At 60.1% G+C, this 12,210-nt stretch overlaps 2 protein-coding genes across 2 annotated transcripts; one reads left to right on the top strand and one right to left on the bottom strand.

Moving 5' to 3' along the window:
- Window positions 1-1,722: 1,722 nt before the first annotated feature.
- Window positions 1,723-6,959, top strand: AMH (anti-Mullerian hormone). Its single transcript, XM_068661525.1, has 5 exons — window positions 1,723-2,476; window positions 3,071-3,249; window positions 4,012-4,135; window positions 4,231-4,414; window positions 4,615-6,959. Exons 1-5 carry the CDS (start codon window positions 1,867-1,869, stop codon window positions 5,528-5,530), a joined length of 2,013 nt encoding a protein of 670 aa, XP_068517626.1. The 5' UTR covers window positions 1,723-1,866; the 3' UTR covers window positions 5,531-6,959.
- On the bottom strand, window positions 6,573-12,010 carry JSRP1 (junctional sarcoplasmic reticulum protein 1). The gene is made up of 6 exons (XM_068661527.1): window positions 11,986-12,010; window positions 9,229-9,388; window positions 8,403-8,555; window positions 8,230-8,295; window positions 8,018-8,151; window positions 6,573-7,886 (listed from the first exon to the last, which is right to left on the bottom strand). Exons 2-6 carry the CDS (start codon window positions 9,320-9,322, stop codon window positions 7,392-7,394), a joined length of 942 nt encoding a protein of 313 aa, XP_068517628.1. The 5' UTR covers window positions 9,323-9,388; window positions 11,986-12,010; the 3' UTR covers window positions 6,573-7,391.
- Window positions 12,011-12,210: the final 200 nt, after the last annotated feature.

The following is a 12,210-nucleotide window of genomic DNA, read 5'->3' as shown; positions in this document are numbered from 1 at the left end:
TCAAGTGTTGCCAGCTAGAACCATAGAAATATGTCTCCTAAGGAAATCAGTTTGGACTGCTTGTCAGGGGTCCTTGAGAAGCCCTAGACAAGGTTCGTTGATGATTTTAAAAAAGACAATCCTTCCCCAAAGTGCAGCTGTCTAGCTCCTGCTTGTTAGACTGTTTATGCCAAATGGGGGTTCACAAACAAAGCATTGGTGCTCTCGTGTTTGACAATGGTAAAGGATTTCTGGGAATGTTTAGTCGGAAGAAATTACCAAAACTGCGGTTACATTAAGTCCAGGTTTGTTATTGTATTTCACTAAATGCTGTTTGTATCATTGTGAAGCACCTGCTGTCATTAAATATTTTTTTATTGTGCATGTCCTCCCACTAGCAGATTAGTTTTGGCAAGCTTTTATTTCCTCTGTGGTTTTATTTATACTACATGTTTCCTTCAAGCAATCACTCGGTTCAGATTAAAAACAGAAAATGCTCTAAGCTTTCTCCTCTCTGTCCTTTGCAGGATTCCCTTCCCCAGACGGGCGTTCCAGCAGGCGGGTGATAGCAGGGCCTCGGCAGGTGCAGGGTGAGAGCACCAGGCTTGTGTTGGCTCTGTCGGTGCCCGTCTCTTTCCACAGGCTGCCCGGGGAGGCTGAGCTCGTGTCCTGCACCGGCTGTGTGCCTGATGGGTGGAAGGAGGCCGGGTCTTCGCCTCTTCTGCTGGCCGGATGCAGATCCTACTGTGTGCCCGGCAGACGTGAGAGCCAGGCAGAGCGTGTCCAGCTCCCACCTGCTTTATTGCAGCGCCGGGAGCACTTTTTCTCAATCTGAGCTGGCCCAGTGCCTGGGACGACTCGTGTGAGTCTTCTCTCTGCCAGGTTCCTGTCCTTTGTCTCTGCTCCCATAGAAGAGAGGTCTGTGCTCACAAGGCCTTTGGTCTGTTGCCCTTTGTCCCTGTCTGGCTCGGGCGTGCAGTCAGTCAGGGTCAGCCCACTAATGATGTGCTGGAGCGATATCCCGAGCTTCAAACTGCAGCAGTCCTGAGAGCCCAGAGAAAGGTCTGACTGTGTTGGGAATGTTTTGCAGGTACATTGAGGCTGAGGAGATAACCTCTGGGAGGGCAGAGGTTTATTTGGAGTGTGTTAGGTGGTATTAGTAATTCCAAGTGAGCACTGGTATCAAACAGAAGTCTTTATAACACAGGCATTATGAGACTTTCCAAGACCTGATCTATTAAAGCCTGCAGTATTAAAATTCATTGGGCTGCTGCTGCACCCTGTGAGATTCTCCCTCACACGTCCTGGGAGCTTTGAGATGCAACCCAGAGCTCAGATGTGTTAAGAGCCTCTGCAAGGCGGCTCCTACACCACGGTACAGGAGGTACCAGCCAAGGGGGAGGCTTTCCAGCAAAGAGGGAGCTTTCTATACGTTTACTTAGTTTCTTCCCATTATCTGTCTTTATCCCCCTCCTCCAAGTCTAGCCAATTCTTGCCTCCTGGTGTTTCACTGCCAACAGGAGTAGTATGTGCCAGTCCCCATGCAGATTCGAGTCTAGACTTCTACCCTCCTTTAAAAAACATCTGAAGTCAAGGACGTGCATCCCTACAAGTAGGAGAAACAGCTTTAATTTATTTTTTTTTTTTTTACAATTTCAATACTGGATGCAAATCTAAAAATAGAACAGAAAAGTTTCTTTGAAATATCCCTCCCTCCTTTCCAGCGTGACAGTATTCGAGTTTCTCAAGGGAGGTGTGTTGTGCATTGTCAACTCAAGGCCATCAGCTTTTAAAAGGGAGATGCCGTCCTCCCCTTCCGCACAAATGTTTTGGGAGATGCGTTTGAGCGGCTCAAACAACTGCGTTTGGCATAGCTGAAGCAGGAACATGAAGCCTGCTCTTGGGGTACTTCTGCCGTGCCTGGCGCTGTTGCTCCCCTCTGCAGCGCTGCCAAGAAAAGGGAGCCCAGGGGAAAGGGTCTCCCCTGCTGGCACACAGGAGCTGAGCCTCTCAGAGGAGCTGGGACTTGAAGCAGAAGAGAGAAAAAGAGAAAATGCAAGCGTGCAGGCCAGAGTGGGACCCAGCTTGTTGGTGAGATCGAAGAGGGCCACTGCTACTCGCCTCTTCTCCAAGACAGAGCCAGGAGCAGGGTGCCTGCAGGCGATGCCTGTGGATGGGGGCATCGGCTGGGCTGGCTCCAGCCTCCACCCCTGGCCTCTGGGGGGGCTGGAGGGCCCGGTGTGCAGGATGAAGATGGACCAGGACCAGGACGGGGTCCCACCAAGCCACCTGGAAGTCATGGGTGTTCTCACCCACTATGAAAGCGGCTTCATCAAGCAGCTGAGGCAGCGCACTGGCTGGGACCGGAGCGACCTCACAACCTTCGGGCTGTGCCCGTCAGAGGACACGGGTGCTGCGCTCCGGCCCCTGCAGCGTATCCAGGAGCACCTGGCGGAGCCGGGGCAGGACCGGTTCCTCGTCCTGCGCCTGGAGGAAGGTGAGTGCCAAACCCGGGCTGGGACAGTGCTCAGGTAGGCAAATGCTACTTCTGGGCCTAAGTCAGAGATGCCGATGAAGAATTAAATTTGCAGGGCTGGATATGCCTTAAAATTAGTTAAGCAGTAAAATAGGATGTCTTCCCATATTCAATTTAAGAAGCTGTGTCTTTCATAGAGATCACAGCTTGTATGCAACAATGAGTCCTCGCTTGTGACTGATGCCCCAGTGCCACAGCATTGGTGGCTTCTGTACTGCTCGTGATCATTCTGGTTATAGGAGTGTTCCTCTCTTTCTGTCTCGATCACTGGGATTCAGACCCAGTACCAATTCTGTCTGACAGGGAAAAGAGAAGAGACAGACAAGTAGACCTGAGTGGTCCTCGGAGGGTCCACAGCAAGGGGGCCTTGCTGCTTTCAGTCATCTAAAGCACAAGCAATTTGCAGCATCCTTCCACCCTCCAGCTCCTGTTCCTGGTGCTCCGAGTGCCTTGCAGGAGCAGTGCCCGGCCCCAAAGCCCCTTCCTCGCCTGCTCCCGACCCAGTGCACTGCGTGCCCACAGGTTGTTTCACCCCCTTTTTGTTTTCCTTTGCAGTGAAGTGGGAAGCCCAGGCAAGGCTGTGGTTTAAGCTGGCTTTCCAGGCGGAGGTGGGACGGTCACTGGGTGAGCTGCAGTTTGCCCTGCTGCTCTTCTACCCGGGCAGCCGAGCAGGGAGAGGTGCTGGGAGCCACGAGGAGCTGCTGGCCGCGGGCACAGGGCTGGCACAGGAGCAGGTGGGTGGCCGTGCCGAGCCCCGCGGGGCCTGGTGCCAGCAGGAAAGGTGGGAGAGGGGGTGTCTTGCTCTGCTGGCCCAGCGCCTTCCCCATCCCTTCCCTGCACTTTCTCCATCCCCTCCCAGCGTTTCCCCATTCCTTCCCAGCACATTTTCCATCCCATCTCACCATCTGTCAAACCCTTCCCTTCCCTTCCCTTCCCTTCCCTTCCCTTCCCTTCCCTTCCCTTCCCTTCCCTTCCCTTCCCTTCCCTTCCCTTCCCTTCCCTTCCCTTCCCTTCCCTTCCCTTCCCTTCCCTTCCCTTCCCTTCCCTTCCCTTCCCTTCCCTTCCCTTCCCTTCCCTTCCCTTCCCTTCCCTTCCCTTCCCTTCCCTTCCCTTCCCTTCCCTTCCCTTCCCTTCCCTTCCCCTGGGGCTGGCGGGGCCGAGCCGTGCCTGAAGATGGTGCTGTTACCCTGTCCCCAAGCTGCTGGCGGGGACAAAGGGACGGCACCTTGGGGTGCACAGCGGCCCCCCATGCACGGCTCCCTCCCCTCCCAGCACTCTCCATCCTGGCTGGTTTTAGGGCCAGCAAATCCTCCAGTGTGAGGTGAGCCCACCCAGTGCTGCTCCCCTGGCTGCTCTCTGGGCTGCCTTAAGTGTCCATACCTTGGCCCTGGGCATCCAGAAAGCAGGGATCATAACGGGGTCTGGTGTTAGTGCTGCCCCCCCGTCATGCCTCCCCCAGGTTCTCAGGGGCTCCTGTGACTTCTGCCTCCCTGCAGAGCCTCTGCCTCACTAGGGACACCCAGTACCTGGTCCTTGGAGCCTCGGTAGCATCCGTGACCCACACCAGTGAGGAGCTCAGCTTCCAGGTGACCCTGGCCATCAGACATCGCGGTGATGGAGGTGGGGACTGTGGCAGCAGGGGACAGAGGTGCTGATGGCCCCTGTGCCCTGGCCGGGCACTGGGGACCTGGCTGCTGCACTGTCCCCACCTACAGGTGCCCTGCTGCCCCCCACGGAGACCCAGCAGCTCCTCTTCGGCTCGGATGACAAATGCTTCACCAGGATGACACCCGTGCTGCTCCTGCTGGCGAAGTCCTGGCGGGGGCACGATGCTTTGGCCTCTTCCTCCTACCTCTCCGCTGATGGAGTGGTGGACGTGGCTCCATACCCACAGCTCAGGTCTGTGCCTTTCATCACAGCCACAGAAAAACACGGGGTGGGAGGGGGGGGATAGGGGAAAAGCCCCTCTGTCCCACCCATGGGGATCAAGGCTGGGAAAATGCGGGGCACACCTGGGTGGGGCAGAGGTGCTGTGGCCCAGCCCATCACCCCCAAGGGTGCAAGGGGCCCCTGTGACCCTCTCTGTGCTCTCTTTGCAGCCCACCCCAGCATGAGACCATGGAACTGCTACCCTCCACTGCCCCCAGCCAGGCCAACACCTCATCCCTGGCCCCCGGGGATAGCGGGCAGTTCCTGGGCATGCTGACCCGCTTCATCCGCCGGGTGCTGAGCCCCTCCAGTGAGCCGCCCACCCAGCCCAGCTCCCACCACTGGCTGGACTTCCAGATGATGGAGACGCTCCCTCACCAGCTGCTCAACCTGTCTGAGACGGCAGCGCTGGAGCGGCTGGTGCAGTCGGAGGAGCCCTCGGTGCTGCTTTTCCCCCAGGAGGGCAGCGCCGGGCTGGAGCAGCATTTCGGGGACTGGCAGCCAGAGGGGACCGTGCTGCAGCTGCTGCTGGGCAAGCTGCAGGCAGTGATCCAGGAGCTGAGGGACATCCCGGCGTTCCAAGCCAACATGGGGCTTTTCCAGCACCTCCTGAGCTTCTGCTACTACCCACCAGGGCCAGGCACGGGCAGCGCGGGTGAGCGGCCGCCTGGCTCTGGGAAGCTGCACGCGCTGCTGCTGCTGAAGGCGCTGCAGACGGTGCGGGTGCACTGGCAGGAGAGGAGGAAAGTCCTGCGACAAAACCGCAGCGCCCGGCACCAGGCCCACTGCCGGCTGCAGGAGCTGACCATCGACCTGCACGACCGCAAGTTCATCGTCATGCCCACCGTGTACGCCGCCAACAACTGCGAGGGTCCCTGCAAGCTGCCCCTCTCCACACGTGTCCCCAGCTACTACTCGCACACGGTGCTGCTGCTGGGCATGCAGGAGCGGGGCTCGCCCCTGCAGCGCGCTCCCTGCTGCGTGCCCGTCCGCTACTCCGACCAGCTCATCATCAGCGTGTCCAGCCAGGGGCTGGAGGTGCGCAAGTTCCCCAACATGGTGGCAGAGGAGTGCGGCTGTCGGTAGAGGCTCCTGCCCATAGCCCTGGAGCGCCGCTGCAGCTTCGCTTCTCGCTGAGACGTGAGCACTCCTCCGCACGTCTTTTCCCATTGGTTTGCCTTGCTAGCGTTGTTCTGGTTCTGGGTTTGCAGCCGTGCTGCTCCCTGGAGGGCTGCCGGCCTCCTGGTGCTTCCCTGCTCCATCTGCAGAGGCTGGGGATGTCCGAGGTGCCCGGAGGCTCAGGCTGCGGTCTGGTTCTGACCCTCAGCAGGGTTTGGGCTGGGTACGGGACGTGCAGGGCATCAGAGACAGGGCAAGCCTGCTCTAGTTGGGGCCACATCTATTTATCCACTGCTGCTGTGGCTACTGCCCCTCAGCCTCCCTGCAGCCCCCCCTGGCTGTTCTGAGCCAGCCCATGCCCACCACTGACCCGCATCCCTCTCTGTGCTCTCAGGGGTAAAACAAGCAGCAACCCCCCTGTTCCCACCAGCTTCAGCTCTGCCTTTCCCCGGGGACCCATCTCCAGACTTGGCAAAAGCCACGGTGTGGGAGTCCCTGCTGGGTGACCCCGGCATCGTGCCCCTGCTGTCACCGCTGCCTGGGGCATGGCAGAGGGAGGGGAAAGCTCTGGGGTGGGGACGATCCCATTACATGTCCTGCCCTTAGCGGGTGCAAACCGCAGCTGCCCATTGGCAGCACGTCCCCTTCCCGGCGGCTGCCCAAGCACCTGCTGCATGTCCCCGCTGGTGGCAGCGCACAGGGCCTGGCCCCCCTGGGTCATCTTGCAGCTGAGCCTGGTGCTCTGTGGGATGCACTGGGGTGCTGCTGTGGGGCCCGAGCCCCCCAAAAAGCAGTGCTTGGGCTCACCCCCAGCACAGGGGATGGCTCTGGTTTGCAGTGTCCCCGCACCAACCAGGGGCTGGTGGGTGCCTCCTGACACCAGTGGGGACCTCAGTGAGCCCCTGACAGCTGGGACGGGGAGGCCCAGCCCCAGTGCTGTTTTTTCTCCCTTTCCTTTTGAAAAAACACAAGCATATCCAGGGCTGTGATTTTTTTCTCTCTCTCTCTCTTCTTTTTTTTTTTTTAACATTCAATTTAATACCTTATTAAAAATGAAAATAGTTTATTTTAACCTCTATTGGTTTAGCAAATACTCAAACCCACTGTGGTTTGGGGCTGTGAACGTCTCTTGTAGTTGCTACAGCGCTGCATGATATTGCACTTGTGCTTTGTTCCTAAAAGCGACTCTGGGAAGGCAGGTTCAAGGGGAGCCCCAGCGATGGCGCTGCCAGTGGGGTTTTGCTCTGGGCAAGCTTCGTGTCTCCATGCGGTGGCGGTGGGGCCGGGTTCTGTTCCTTGTTGTCCCTTCAAGGCTGGCAGCAGCCTGGCTTCTTTAACCCAGAACACACTTCTCTCTTTGATTTGCTTTCAATAAAACCAGTAACTGAATTCAAGAGCTACGCGGTCTGGAGACACCCTCTGTTCGCTGGGCTGCGCTGTGCCCACGCCGCAGTTGCAGCGCAGAGCACGGGTGAGCTGCAGGAGCGCTGTCTGTTGGGGATGGAGCGAGGCACGAAGCCCAGGTGGAGAGGAGCTCGTTTCCCTGCTCCCTTTCGGGTTGCCTTTGTGCAGCTCATCCAAGGGGGCCCAAAGTCCTCACAAAGGCTCATGCTTGGCCAGGTGGCATGGGCGGGTGGCACAGCAGGACCCTGATGTCCCCAAACCGTGCTCTGACCACACCAGCCCCTGGCTCCTCTCCAGCCACAGCAGGGCTGTGGCCGCAGGGGCTCAGCAGACAGAGAGTCCATGCATCCACAGCCCTTGCCGGGGGTGGTGGCAAGATTGGGCCCTCCCGAGGCAGCGCCGCCGAGCCCCTCTTGTCCCAGCCTCAGTCGCGCCGCCTGCCCTCCCGGGGCCTGGCTGTGCCGTCCTTCCCTGCCTGCTCCCAGGGCTTCTTGCTCCTCTGCTCGCCCCGCAGCTGCCGCCAGTCTCGCCGGGTGCTTTCCTGGTGCTCAGCCCTGCCGGGGCGGCTCTTGCCTCCGTCCCTCCGCGGCTCGTCCCGCTCCCGCCGGCTCTCCTTCCCCTCCCGGCCCCGCTTCTTGTGTGGCTGCTGCTCCTGCTCCTTGGGCGCCCTGGGGGCTCTGATGGGCTTGTCCTCAGAGGTCCTCTCCTTGGGGCGTGGATCCTGCCGGCCGCTCCTCTCTGCCGGGGCTGCGCGGCTGTCCTTTGCCTTCTCCTCCTTCTTCTCTGGGGCTCGGGGCTTTTCCCGTCCCTTCCTCACCTCCACCTTGGCTGGCGGCTCCTCAGGTTCCTCTGCGGGCTCTTCCTCCTCATCCTTCGGCTCTGAGCGGCCAAACCACTTCTTGAAGATCCAGGGCTCAGCCTGGGGGACGGAGGTGTCACACAGCCCAGCCCTTGTGCCTGGGACCCCTCCTCAGCCCTCCCACAAGTGCTCCTCCACACTGGAGGAGCATCCCACCCTGGGATGCTGTTGCCCCCGCCTCAGCCCCATACCAGGTTGCTGTCAGCCTCGTTGCTGTTGTCATCATCACCGTCATCATCGCTGTTGTCATCCTCCATGCTGCTTTCAGGCTGGATGGGCGGGGGAGCCTCCACTTCTGGGGCCTCCTCCTTGGTGATGGTGACCTCTGGGGATGGAGAGGGATGAGCTGGTGTGCGAGGCCCCCGGCACCCACCCCACCGTGCCCGCCCAGCTCTGAACCCACCAGGGATGGGAGGTGCTGGAGGTTCCTGCCTGCTGCTGCTGACACCGTCCCTGGAGCATGGCGGTGCTGGAGGAGAGGAGGGAAGAGAGGGCAGAAGGATGGAGGTGATGAAGGTAGGTTTTGGCCACCCTGGCACCGGGGGACCCTGTGCCTGGGACCAGTCCCCATCTCACCTTGGAGCACCTGGAAGCTGACGCTGAGCAGGGCGACGATGGAGGCCACCAGGATGCACTTGTTGAGGGTGAGCCCTTCCCAGATGAGCGGCTCCTCCGCGGGGTCCAGGCTTTGGGGCTCCACCTTTGTCTTCACAGGGAGGCTCTTGGGGACTGGGGAGCCCAAAGGGAACCAGGGTTACTGGGGGGGTAGGGAGGCACCAAAGGGCTCCATGCTGGGACAAAAGAGCCCATAGCCCCCCCCTGCACCCCCTCCTACCCCAGCCCTGCCCTGCCCCAGACAGCACTGGGGGAGGTCATACTGTAGAAGGGATGTGGGGGAAGAAGGTCTTGGGGTGTCAGCCAGAGATGTTTGGACTGTGTGCAGCACCCCAGGGCTCCAGCAGGGATGAGCCCTCTGTGTGCTCCTGGTTCTGCTGCTCCCCCCCTGGCCGCAGATCCCAGAAGGACAGGGAGCGGGGGTGGGATGTGGCAGGTGGAGGGGAAGCCCCACACCATGCTGTGCCACCCCACCCCACCCCACCCCACCCCACCCCACCCCACCCCACCCCATCCCACCCCACCCCACCCCACCCCATCCCATCCCATCCCATCCCATCCCATCCCACCCCACCCCACCCCACCCCACCCCATCCCATCCCATCCCATCCCATCCCATCCCACCCCACCCCACCCCACCCCACCCCACCCCATCCCATCCCAACCAGTTCCTGGGGGTTTTGGCAAGCAGATCTGGTCCCATCACCGCCCTGTGGCCAGACAGTGCAAGGGGTGCAGGACAGGGTGGCTGTTTTGGGGTAGATGAGGCTTTTCCATGCACACCTACCTGCAGGCACTGTGGTGCCTTTTGCTCCCACCTTCTCCACACGCTTCTTCTCCGCTGCTCTCTTGTCCGCGCTGAGCGCTGCCGGCTCGGGCATGCTCGGCTCGGGTGTGTCCGGATCCTGCTCAGGGACACCCGGCCGGGTCCCCACCTCCTCTAGGCCCTGCGCAGAGGGGAGGGAGCGTGGGTGTGCGAGCATCGCGGCGCAGCATGGCCGGGTGGGACAGGGGCTCGGCTGCACCCCCCCTCCCAGATAAGGGGCACTGGATGCAGGGGGGATGCCAGGGTGGGCAGACGGAGCCTGGTCCCCTGTGGTTTTGCAGCTGGCAGGCAGAGCCCTAGTGTTTAACAGGGCTGGGCGGCTGCTGCTGCAGACGCTGGCCAGGCTCGTCACCGGCTCTTCCAGGAGCTACTCCCTGATGCCTGTGTTTGTATCAGAAAGCACGTTGGGATTTTTTTTTTTTTTTTTTTAATCTGCTAAGATTGATGCAGCCACTAGCTGGCCCCATGCTGCAGGCAGGCTCTCGGGTGCGGCTCCTGTGTTGGGCTGCCTTTGAGCAAGCCCAGCCCTGGGTGTCCCCGTTCGTGGGAGCTGCCAGGATGGGACCCCACTGTGGGCACATTGCAGGGGGCTCTGGGCTCGGTCCTGGGGCACGGTTTGGTGGCCCAGCTGCCTCCTGGCCTGTGTCAGCGGCGCTGGATTCATGCCACGAGTGAGAGTTACCCGCCGGCACGGCTCAGTGACAGCAACAGCTGAACGAGCCAGGCTGTGGCCCCCTGGGACAGACGTGGGGTGAACCCCACAGAGCCCCCCCCCAGACCCTATTCCCGGCTGAATGTTGTGGTGGGAGGCAGCCCTCTGCCCCCTGACCTGAAAACCTCACCCAGGGCTGCACCTGAGCATGGCTGAAACCACAGGCACCAGGGCAGGATGCAGTCCCCTGCCCACCGCCACCACCAGTCCCCTGCTCTGCCAACACGAAACTGGAGCCCCTGCGGGGAGACACACTCCTGTGTCAGGCGGGCTGGTTTACACGGTGCCACAGGTCACACACCCCAGCCCTAACCGGGCACAGGGTCCAGGCTCCTCATCCCTGGGTCAGGGGCTCTTTTTACACCTCCACCGGTGCAGTGGAGAACAAAGCTGTGTCTGTGCTGTCCTCCTTTCCCCTCCACCCCCAGGACCCATCCCCAGGACCCCTCATGAGCCCCTATCCCAGCTCTTTCCTGGAAGGGAAGGGCCCAAACCCGTTGGGTTGTAAGGTAGAAGCCACGCATGCTTGGGGCCCAACCCAGCCCTGCAGCGAGGTTAAGTACTGAAATCCCCACAGCCTCTGTCACCAGCTCATGCAAGAGGGACCTCAGACACTGCATCCCCTGCCCCAGTGGCAGACCCACCTTCACCAGCACACTCACATGGGAATCTCCTGCTCTCCCTGCTGCTGCTCACCGGCACCTGGCAGAGACAAGCAGAGCGCAGCCTGTTAGGGGTGAGGGGGGGATGTGTGGGGTGCTGTGGAGCGGAGCAAGCCCAGGTTTGGCACCCCAGAACCATGCGGTGTTTCCCATGGTCACGGCATGGCCACAGCCTCTCCTGCGGTTTCAGAAGTTGGCAGAAGCCACTGGCATCACGGCAGCAGCTCGAGAGGCTGTGGTGTAAGAGTGGGGTGAAAATGGTACCCAGTGGATGGGGTTTGGGGCTGCTGAGGCCCCAGGTGTCACCTGCCTGCATGTCCTGGGCAAGCTGAAGCTGAGAGGGGACGGTGACGACCCTGCCACAGCACACGTGGGGACAAACAGCCCAAGGAGCACAAGAACACCCTGAAAACACCATCCCAAGGCTGTGGGCTCAGCTCTCCCAGCATCTGTGAGCTTAGCACCTGCTCATCTGGGATCTGCACATCCCATCTGCACAAGCCCTCACCAGGAGGAGGAATTTCTGCCCCATCTGCACCAGATTTAGTTTATTTTTCCCCAGGGGAACAATGAATGCTGAGAAAAAAATACCAATTCCCAGGCTACAATCCAAAACATGACATTGGAAACAAAACAAATAGCTACAAGGAAACCTTTTGGCTGAGGAACAATGGCCTGAAGGAGCTTTGCATTCAACACGAAACCAAACCAAGTCTTTGGTTTTCATTTTAGCTACCCCAGCAATGGCAACCTGGTCGTATCTCCCCTGGGATGTGGAGCAGCTACCACAAGGACTTGGATTTTGGGGGTCCCTCCCCACCCTCCTGGCTGTCCTCGCTTCTCCATGGTGAGGTGACAGCCAGGCAGTCCCTGGGGTGGTGGGATGGGCTGCTCACCCATGGGAGCAGCTTTCATGGGTGTTTCCCTGTCGGGCCATCTCCACAGCCGATGCACCAAGCACACACGACTGCCCAGCACGGCCGCATGGCAGGGACGGGCACCGAGGCAAGGGCTGGCCACCCATGGCAGGGATGGTCACAAAAGCACGTAGCCTTGGCCACTAATGAAAACCAGCTCTGTTTTGCTGTCTGTGGGACTTTTCCTGAACCAGCCCAGGTTGCGGGAGCCTGAGGCTGCCTCCACTGCTGACTCACATCAAAGAAACTGCCAGAAATAGCCCCTTGCCTGCCCTCCCTTCCCTGTGCATGCTCGCATGGCCGCATCGGGACAGGCCCCATGGCCCCCAGCGTGCCAATTGCTGCTGCAGCACCGCATTCCCCTGTGCTGTGCCACGAACTGCTCCCCAGTTTGATTAAAAGGGTGAAAATCGACACAAAACCATACCTCGGGCTTGAGCGCTGCCACCTTGCCTTCGCCTGCGGGCTGGCGCGGACTGGCCAGGGTAATATACAGCAACAGCTGCCGGCCACGCCGAGCAAAATAGCACCCAATCACCGGGAGCTGCAGCACCCGAGCTCCCACCCCAGAAAAGGCAGCGCGGCACCAGGCTGCCCCCGAAATTGGGGCTGCTGCAGGGGTACAGCCCCGCGGGGCGGTCGGGATGTGGCT

The sequence above is a fragment of the Anas acuta genome, chromosome 26 (genome assembly GCF_963932015.1).
Source record: "Anas acuta chromosome 26, bAnaAcu1.1, whole genome shotgun sequence".
Classification (NCBI taxonomy): Eukaryota; Metazoa; Chordata; class Aves; order Anseriformes; family Anatidae; genus Anas; species Anas acuta.
This window is presented reverse-complemented; position numbering and strand designations above follow the sequence as displayed.

Coding starts and splice junctions, on each gene's coding strand:
- AMH (XM_068661525.1), top strand. CDS start 1,867: ATGAAGCCTGCTCTTGGGGTACTTCTGCCGTGCCTGGCGCTGTTGCTC. Junction 3,250..4,011: donor CAGGGCTGGCACAGGAGCAG/GTGGGTGGCCGT, acceptor GCCTCCCTGCAG/AGCCTCTGCCTCACTAGGGA. Junction 4,415..4,614: donor GCTCCATACCCACAGCTCAG/GTCTGTGCCTTT, acceptor CTCTCTTTGCAG/CCCACCCCAGCATGAGACCA.
- JSRP1 (XM_068661527.1), bottom strand. CDS start 9,322: ATGCCCGAGCCGGCAGCGCTCAGCGCGGACAAGAGAGCAGCGGAGAAG. Junction 8,296..8,402: donor CAGCTTCCAGGTGCTCCAAG/GTGAGATGGGGA, acceptor CCTCTCCTCCAG/CACCGCCATGCTCCAGGGAC. Junction 7,887..8,017: donor ACGAGGCTGACAGCAACCTG/GTATGGGGCTGA, acceptor TCCGTCCCCCAG/GCTGAGCCCTGGATCTTCAA.